Source organism: Nematostella vectensis, chromosome 4 (assembly GCF_932526225.1).
Source record: "Nematostella vectensis chromosome 4, jaNemVect1.1, whole genome shotgun sequence".
Classification (NCBI taxonomy): domain Eukaryota; kingdom Metazoa; phylum Cnidaria; class Anthozoa; order Actiniaria; family Edwardsiidae; genus Nematostella; species Nematostella vectensis.
Window position 1 is genome coordinate 3843110 of NC_064037.1, and position 9087 is coordinate 3852196.

The 9087-nt window shown below is 41.1% G+C and overlaps 1 protein-coding gene across 3 annotated transcripts; it reads left to right on the plus strand.

Moving 5' to 3' along the window:
• The first annotated feature begins 92 nt into the window (after positions 1-92).
• LOC116618634 lies at positions 93-6776 on the plus strand. Of its 3 annotated transcripts, none has more exons than XR_004296271.2 (6): positions 93-405; positions 1060-1601; positions 2189-4089; positions 5490-6049; positions 6132-6186; positions 6341-6375. XR_004296271.2 is itself a non-coding variant. In XM_032382568.2 (6 exons), the coding sequence occupies exons 1-6, from the start codon at positions 266-268 to the stop codon at positions 6553-6555; spliced, it is 2976 nt and encodes a 991-aa protein (XP_032238459.2). In that variant the 5' UTR covers positions 94-265; the 3' UTR covers positions 6556-6776. The 3 variants fall into 3 exon arrangements, 2 of the variants coding, with proteins under 2 accessions (XP_032238459.2, XP_032238458.2); XM_032382568.2 differs by having other exon boundaries at positions 94-405; positions 5490-5612; positions 6341-6776; XM_032382567.2 differs by having other exon boundaries at positions 96-405; positions 5490-5630; positions 6341-6776.
• Positions 6777-9087: the final 2311 nt, after the last annotated feature.

Consider the following 9087-nt stretch of genomic DNA (forward strand, 5'->3'; position numbering starts at 1 on the left):
ATCGATTTTGTATATTGATTTTTAAAATCGGAAATTTAGACTTTTTTATAGGCTGGAAAACTGTCAGCGCAATTAAAAGTCCGCTGTGAAAAATGAGCCTGCGGTACGGTTCCTTAGAAAGCTTGGAAGTATTTTTCAAGATTTCAAATTATTGGGAAAAATGATATTATTCTGCCTACAAATTTGCCCCTAACGGTCATTTGAGTTACTGTTAAGGTATTCTTATAGTCTCAAGTTAGACAATATTCTGTATTGCTAGATAGAAATGGACGAAGAAAGCGATGAAACCTTTTGCGATTCGATGGAAGAAGACAAACTTTGCTCAGATTCTCAAAACTCGCCATCGATTCTTGGAGGACTTCAAAACGCAGTATCCCGAAAGACATCTCAACTTCTGTCATGCAAGTAAGGCAAACCTGTAAATATTCAACAAGGAATGGGGGAGCGGTGCTTGAGGGTTTGTTGAGAATACTGTCAATAATTAAGCCATGTCCTGATTTTGGTTGCGCCAGTTTTTTATCCATAAAGTCTATGAAATAAGAGGTCAGCTCCCTTGTCAGGTCGCATCATGTATAAAAGGTGTGTTTCATGGAGATGAATTGACTATTGTATTTTTCGAAAGGGGCAGTGGATCTATGTTTTTCGGTGTAGGGACATCGGGCACCAATATGTAGCATATTGTTGGAGATCCTCTGACCCATTAAAAATAGAAATACATAAGGACTCTCGAAGGTAGGCCCAGGTTATTTTCTCCGAGGGCGTGAAGGTTATGGGTACCGGGCCGAAGAAGGGGGGGATGGGGAGGTGGGCTGGAGAAGGCATGGATATCATGGCAGTGGGTAAGCTGTTGAATTTAGCTACCATACAACCATACATTTCATCTAAAATTTCTGTCCCAGGGGGTTAAACGGGCCTTTGTTCACCCCTGGATCCAGCACTGCTCCTCTGATTTCATATCCATTATAGTCAGGCAGCAAAGTATAGGAGTGACTGCCGAAGAATGGGTTTAGCCCCCTCCAAGGCCTGGTGTTTTATGAAGTTGTTTTTTCCATTTCATAGTGATGATGGTGGTATCAACTCAGTGCCAGCAGTACATGGGTCACCTCAATATCTCCCACCTGCTGCAAAACTCAAGAAACTTGATGTCCCTCTACTCAAGTTACACCAAGATACTAAGCCTGAGGAGATGGTGGAACCAGAATCACAACTGGCACAAGATGGAACACCAGAGTTACCTCATCCACCTGGCAAATTTAAGCATCTTAGTTATCCCCCATACATAGAGCTCCCACTTTCTGCTGATCGGCATTATATAGATGTAGCTGAATCGCAACAGACACAGGATATGATAATAGGAGGAGCTCCAGATTATCCCCTTTCATTTGTCAAATTAGCAAAGCTTGATGCCCATCAGCTGCCAGAAGGACCAGACATGGGGTGGAACGATTCACAGCTTACACAGGATGTGGTTATAGATGATGGGTCACACATGAAGAAAGATGATTCAGTGATTAAGGCAAGGCAACATCAGATAGCAGACATAAAGAGCAAGATCCAGAATCTAAGCAAGATCCAGAATCTAAGCAGAATGAAAGCATCAGGTACTTGACTTGATTATAGTGGAACACCCTCATCATGAGGCCCAAAATGTGTATTATTTTGGAGGTCTTATTTATAGAATGTGACTGAAAAGACTTAAAAGAGTCTGTCCATTGTCATTAAGGTTTTGTATATAAAAAAAAAAAATTATGTTCACTGTATGTTGTTATCACATAATCACAATCACTCATATTCATCACTTGCTTCGAAAAATTATATTTTATTCAATTTAGATTTTATTATCTATATTTATTTAGATCTTTATTTCTGATCCAATTAAATTGTAATAGGGAACAGAGTTTAGATAACACATGACATACTGACCAAACAATCCAAGAATAAAGTGAATTAATCCCTTTAAGGCTAATGTAATTTTCAAAGCTTTTTCTTTTGTGATGTTGCTTTCATTCATGAAGCAAGCCTGATATCTGCACAAAGAGAAAAATATTTATAACCCATAACTTGTTTTAGACTGTAAAAGACAGTTGAATCCTTTATTAATTAATATTCTTCATTCTTTATAAATTGTGTTCACAATGTTAAGGAATGTACGCACATCAAGTACTCATTCCAAACTTTGATTTGCTAGGCAAAGACATCAAGACAAGTTCAGAGTTTGCATCTATCAAAAACGATATGTCAACCCTTCGTACTGCTTTAAGTGAGATGAACATTGAGCAACAGAAAAGCAGAGAGCGACTGACTCAGGAATGTCAAGAGAAGGAGTGGCAAGAGACATCTAAGGAAAAATTGCACATGCTGGCGACAAAACAGAAGCAAATCCTTGAACTGTTCAGGAAATATAAGGGTTTGGTGACACTTCTCAAAGGACTGACAAACCAGGTACCATCTGCCCTGCCTGGTATTAGTGAGCCATTGGATGCCATGATAACTGAGAAAAGTGAAGCACTAACTAGCTTGGAATCTACAAGTGAGGATAATGCCGCTAAGCCAAAACCAGAGTTGACAGAGTCGAAATGTAGTGCAGTTACATTTTCGGTCAAGGAACCCGGCTCTACTGAAACAAGGTCATTGAGTGGATCGTGTTCATCAAGATCGGTGTCACACGAACATCGCACAATCAACCAGAGTTTACCATCAAAGCTACCAGCACCAGCCACTATAATATATGTGAACGACACGAGCACCCAAGGCGTGTCTACCGTGCAGGGATTGGTACAGTCACAGCCAAGATGCCAAGCTACATTGAATCCCGTGAGAAAACTGAGTGTATCAGCTACAAGTGCTCAGAAAAAAAACATTTCAGGGAAATCAGACGAGGCTTGTACGACGATTAATTGTACCACAAGGGTAATGACGGGAATAAAAAGTCATATCACCAGCACATATCCTACTAAAGCTCAGCCTTCAAGAGAGGGTTTATCACAAAGCACCACACCCTTGTCCTTACATACCACTGCACTCCAGCAAGCCTCAACCAATCTTAGGGACTGCACACTTGAAAACAGCTTCCATCCCGGATCAAACATCGAAACAAATACACCAATAAGAGCTTTACTTTTACCCTTTAAGCCTCAAACTACTATGACTAATTTCGTTAAAAAAGGTATTCTGGTAAACAAAAGCGGCCATCTGTCGGGTTCTAACACTGTATCTGATACTCATGCAAAGACTGTGCCCAGTACCTCGGTACTCCAAGGATCAACCGATGTTAGCGCTACAAAACGCACTCCGGAAGCCAGCTATCACTGTGGTCCAAACGTGAGTACTGATAGTCAAACAAGAACTATGCTTGCAACCACTGTACCTCGAGTAATAACCTATGTCCTCACGAACGAACACACCCCGGCAAAGAGTGACCTGTTAGAATCAGATACAGCCACTAATAACCAAGCCAGGGCTGAACTTAGATCTACTTTTCCCCAGAGATCAACAACTAATGTTGTCGCCGAAGACAACAGCCTGGCAGTAAAGATTAGTGAGTGTGGGTCAAATAGCGCCACTAATACTCGAACGAAAAGCGTCTCTAGGGCTCCAAATGGTCAAAGACCTGCGGGACACCCAAATGAAGTAGTTCCAAGTGAACAAAAGATGGGAATACAGTCTACGGGAACCTCTGCGGGTACAACACCCAGAACACCATCCTTAACAAGGAATCAGACTGGAGGCGCATCAGCTGCCGCATCCTTGACCAGGAAGCAGACTGGAGGCGCATCAGCTGCCGCATCCTTGACCAGGAAGCAGACTGGAGGCGCATCAGCTGCCGCATCCTTGACCAGGAAGCAGACTGGAGGCGCAGCATCCTTAACCAGGAAGCAGACTGGGGGTGCAGCATCCTTAACCAGGAAGCAGACTGGGGGCGCAGCATCCATGACCAAAAAGCAGACTGGGGGTAGACAACCAGAGACAGGGGCTACCAAAGGAGTGGTATACAATCAGACAGCACAAACTCCTCGGCCAGACCTCAAGAGTCTACTGCAGCATGGCGTTCTGCAACCGGGAATCAACGTTCTATCCGTACAGATTCAGGTGCGTTATGTAATTCAGACTAATTCCAGGCGTTGTGACCGGGACTTCTGTGGCTAGGTGACGTCCCTGCACACAGGAACCCCAATAAGAGCAGTAGGGACTAGGCCGAAGATGACTCATAAACCAGCAGCTGGATGCCGATGCACATCCGAATAATTTTTTATACTTTTTCATCCTTTTTATGTGGCAATGCCACACATCTGCACAGCGCCACGTTTTTTTGTGTGACGGTACTAATATTTTCCTTCATAAAACCTTGAGCATTAATACAGATTGACATTTTAAGGAGATTCGATACAGTTTCCCGAATGCCCAACCATCCTGTCAATCACAACTCGTATCTTCTGCTACAGGGATCGGAAAGGCCATTTCAAAAAAAATCTATAATCGCTTACTTAAAAACTTTCAACGAAGCTCAAAGTTAACCCGAATGTTTCTCAATATATTAATTTTATTCTACGAAAACGACCAAAAAAGTAATCGGTGAAATTTTATTTGGCGGCCAAGAAAGCAAAAAAGTCAATTTTCTTCCATTTAAAATTATCATATAGTCCCCGGAATGGCCCCTGAAACTAACGATCAACAAAACCGATTGCTTTTATTTTTGGTATGCTATTAAGATAAAAGGTAGCTAAATAACAATGTTAAAAAAAATCCTTGCCCGCGTATGGGCAAGGATTTTTGTAATTCAGGGGCGAATTTTAAAGTAGGTAAATAACAGAGTGACTAAAAATAAAAATACGCCAATATCTCAGAATTCCTCTAATAGATTTTAATAAAACTTTCTCTAAGTGTCGACCAAGGACTGATGTACAATATCCTATAGCTTATTTGTTAAAAAATTACCTGTAGCGAACAGCACTTCGCGAATGCTACATGGCATGGCCAAATAGTTTGATGATCCGATCCCTGTAGCAGAAGATACGAGTTGTGATTGACAGGATGGTTGGAAATTCGGGAAACTGTATCGAATCTCCTTATCAGCGTCGCAGGCCCGGGGGCCCGCCCCCTTTCCCGGACTGTTTGGGGCTTCTGTTAAATCCCCTGTCCCCCGGTGGATTACAGGTGTTAAACAGGCGTTAAATCCCCTGCATAACCGCGTTACCTCCCGGTATGTCCCGGGGGGCCGGGTTGTCAATTGACTGGTGCATTATGGAGAGTTAAAGCAACAAAGACGCAAACAGAACAAGAACTCGGCCAGAATACTTTAATGCTTAGGAAGAAATTTTAAAAGAGTTTCGAAATTAACTCGCTGTTATATCTCAATTATAATATATTCCAAAATAATCATATAAAAACATAGCTTCAGCTTCAACAATGGCTAATTAAATACTTTGTGGTTGATTAAGATGGGTACATTCACTCGCTTTCGGTAAGAGAAATCTTTGTATTTTTTTCAGGGCAAGAGATTCGAGGCGTCTCTCATGGCAAATGGCCAAATCCAGTCGGATAATGGTGATATCTACACCACGCCCATGTCGTGGATAAAAGGGATAACTGGCAGCAGAACCCATATGTCACAGGCACGCTCCTATGATCAGGTCAAATTTAGCCTTCATGGGAAAACGGCCTAAGGCCCTGTCCCCACGTATCAGTTTTTGTTTGAAAACGCAACCTTTTCGTTACGGATATATACGGGTATCTTCCATACGTAAACTGGAAAACTGAGCAATTTGAAAACTCTATCCAGAGTGGAGCATTTTGAAAACGATACCTCTTCGGTGTCGTATGGACGGAACTTTTCGAAAACAATTACGTGATGACTTACTATGCGCTGTAAAGCTTGTTATCGTTTAATATCGTTTCTCCTTTTTCGTGTGGACGGGCCGTTAAAAATGCAAACGCTTCGTGTGCGCTGTCAAGGCTATTGATGAAATTTTGTCGAGACTTTCGCATAAATAACGAGCTATGTGCGGTTCTGGCATTTTTGCTTTAACGTTAGGTCTATATTGGAGACAAGGTACTGCCTACTTACTCACTTCAAAAATGAGTAATTTGTTACTGCATTTTTCAACCTTGTGTTGTTTGTTCTTAAACGTTAGGTCTGTATTGGAGGCAAGGTGCTGTCTTCGTACTTACTTCCAAAAGTCCAGCAAGGTATGTAAATATCGTTTCTCTATTTCTACTCTTCAAACCCTTTTCCGCTAGACCCATTCCCTTTCTTATTATGCCCGTAGGGATTTACAAAATAACTAACGAGCTAATTCAACTTAAATTGGCGAAATGATGATTCTTTTTAATTGTTTTCTAGCAAACCAGAAATCCCAAAGAGCAAACCAGAAATCCCAAAGAGACGAAAACCTACTACGGAACTGCGAAGACCTAGTGAACTTGTTGAGGAAATGCCAAGTGCGGTTGGTCCAAAATGACGAACTCCTTCCTACAGATATCTTCTTGCCGTCCAACTTCTGGGAAACAGACTTCCAACAAGTGGATATTGATACCTTAAAGGCTACCTTTGGCTAAGGCGCACGTACAAATCGCCTTAAGTTGCTGCGTTAGAGGTGGAGAGTTATCCAGAAATCGTGCTGCAAGCTATTTAGCCCGAGTAGTAAGTTTGGGTTTCAATTTAACGTTTGTCCAAGCGAAGAATTCGACCGCACAAAACGCTTACGAAATGCTCTCTACGCAGTCTATGTGATTGCACATGTTTTGCTTGTAAAAGAATAAAAAGAGTTGACATGATATTCAAAGATTTTAGTTTCTGAATATTTTCAAATTTCATCATCTTCCTATGGCCCACCTAGGAAACCCAAAGCTGAAGCTGATCCCCAAAAACATTTGTTTTCAAAATTAAATTGTAAATATTTACAACTTCAATGAAATGTGCGTAATCTTTCTCTATGTGCATCTTAAAAATATCCACACTCCCACTTAGATAAGGATTATCAAGGATGGCATAGATCTCAACCTAACTACAATATACTTAAAAACATACGTATTTCTAAGCGTATCATCTTTATACAGAAAATTCCAGTGCAGTAATACCATATTCACGGATAGATTAACCGCGATGAAACTCTCCCATTTGTTCTAAGTTAATTGCCAAAACGGCTAAAGTTAGATCCCCCCCGGCTACAATATTATCTATGGGTAAAACCTGCCTCGTACTTCTGGGACTTCCACAGCAAGGTAATCTATTCAACAGAGGTATTCTTCTCAGAACTCCACGCCTTATATCGGACAGCCTGGCAGAGAAGATGAAGGGATTGATGAGTGATTGCATGTGGATCAAGGTGGTCCAAACGACGTATGCCACCAGGTCATAGTCAAGATTCCAGTCTCTGCCTTTTATCAAAAGCACTAGTCTTAACAACAACATAGGCGAGTACGTCAGCAACAAAACTACTAAAATCATTCCCGTTGTGAACGTTCTTTTCAGTTCTTGCAGTCTAATCTTTCGCTGTGGTGTGTTTCCATCGTTAGATAATCTATCCAATAAAGTAGTTATTGCTCTCACGTGCTTACAAGTTGTTTTGTGAACTTTGATATAGCTTATACAGATGACTATCATAGATGGAAGTAAAATTAGCATTTGGAAAGAAGCTCTTAAAAACGCGATCTTGGGCGGTATAGTTAAGATGGTAGTGACAAGGAATGCTGTTACGAAACAGCAACTAGTGGCAAAACCCCAAAGCAGACGTTTGACAGTGACCATTTCTTTATAACGAAGAGGATACTTGATAGCAATGTTTCTTTCTACGGAAATCATAACCAGGCTTACAAGAGAGCAGCCACCTCCAACAACCATAAAACCATGATATGCTAGAATGATGCGGCAGTTGTACAAACAGTTGTTTAATCGGCAGAGAGTCGCTGCAACAAACAAGGGTTGGGTCACAAGGCCGACGAATATATCTGCGCCCGACTGTATGGCCAAGGTGAGATGGTAGGTGGAATGACGAAGACGAGAGTTTTCCAGTATTGCCCAGACTACCAGCGCATTCAAATACACAGTTAACACTGCAGTGATGCAGTTGAAGACAGAAGCAGTTTTCCATGACGTTACCACAGCATGCGAGTAGGAGAAGTGGCCATCAGTGAAATCTCCGACCAAACTGATGCACTGGGTACTAGAAAATGTCTCCTTCATTGATGTATCGTTCATGATGTGTTAGTTAGTCTCGTATTAAATGGCCTCTTTCACTTTATAGGCTGAATTGTTTAGCAGATGGCTATCAACCCAAAACAGCTGTTTAATTTAAATTTTAACATTTTCAATTACGTCAAAACTTAAATTGATAAAAAAAAACACTCAACAACCAGGGGCGGTAAGGGTTATTTTCGTGATCCGTGAACGGCCTTTTTTGTTTATCGTGAATCGTGAAATGGTCAAGTTGAAAACCGTGATCCGTTATTGCTTCCTTCGCCGTGATTCGTAAATGGAAAATTTGATCAGCGTGAATCGTGATCTATACTCTTTAAAAAACGTGAATCGTGATCTATGCCCATGAAAAATCGTGATTTCCGAGTAATGATTAAACCTTGTCGTCTGTTTATCGTGAAATGGATTTCCAATTTTTGCAACTCGTTATGAAACGTGCACGGACCCCCCCCCCCCCCCTGAACAACGGGCTTATTTCAAAAGATGCCTTTGGAAATGGACAACTCCACCTTCGGTATCCAAGCTTATTAAGACAATTTAAATACGTCGATAGAAAAACCCTACTGAGTTTGTAGGCGGGTGTAAAAGGATCGCTATTATAAAGCCACCTTCAGGCACCTTTTATTGATTAAAAATGGTAAAAGCTCATACGCGACAGAGCAAAAAAATGGCACGAAATTTTCCAGTTATTAATATACAAGCTCGAGATTCCGCATACAAGGAGTTCCACTGACAAAAAGCTTAATTCGAAATTTTAAAGAAATTTAGAAGATATGAAATTTAGATATTTGCGAGTAAAGTTGGCTTAATTTCTGAACAGAGTCCGACTTCTCCCTACAAACGAGGAGAATTTATACTTTGAACTTTTGAAAATTGCACTTCAAGCCTCATAT

Excerpts from the sequence above, each read along its gene's own strand:
- LOC116618634 (XM_032382567.2), top strand. The coding sequence starts at position 266 with ATGGACGAAGAAAGCGATGAAACCTTTTGCGATTCGATGGAAGAAGAC. Across the intron at positions 406-1,059 it reads TCTCAACTTCTGTCATGCAA|TGATGATGGTGGTATCAACT; the intron begins GTAAGGCAAACC and ends TCCATTTCATAG. Across the intron at positions 4,090-5,489 it reads TTCTATCCGTACAGATTCAG|GGCAAGAGATTCGAGGCGTC; the intron begins GTGCGTTATGTA and ends TATTTTTTTCAG.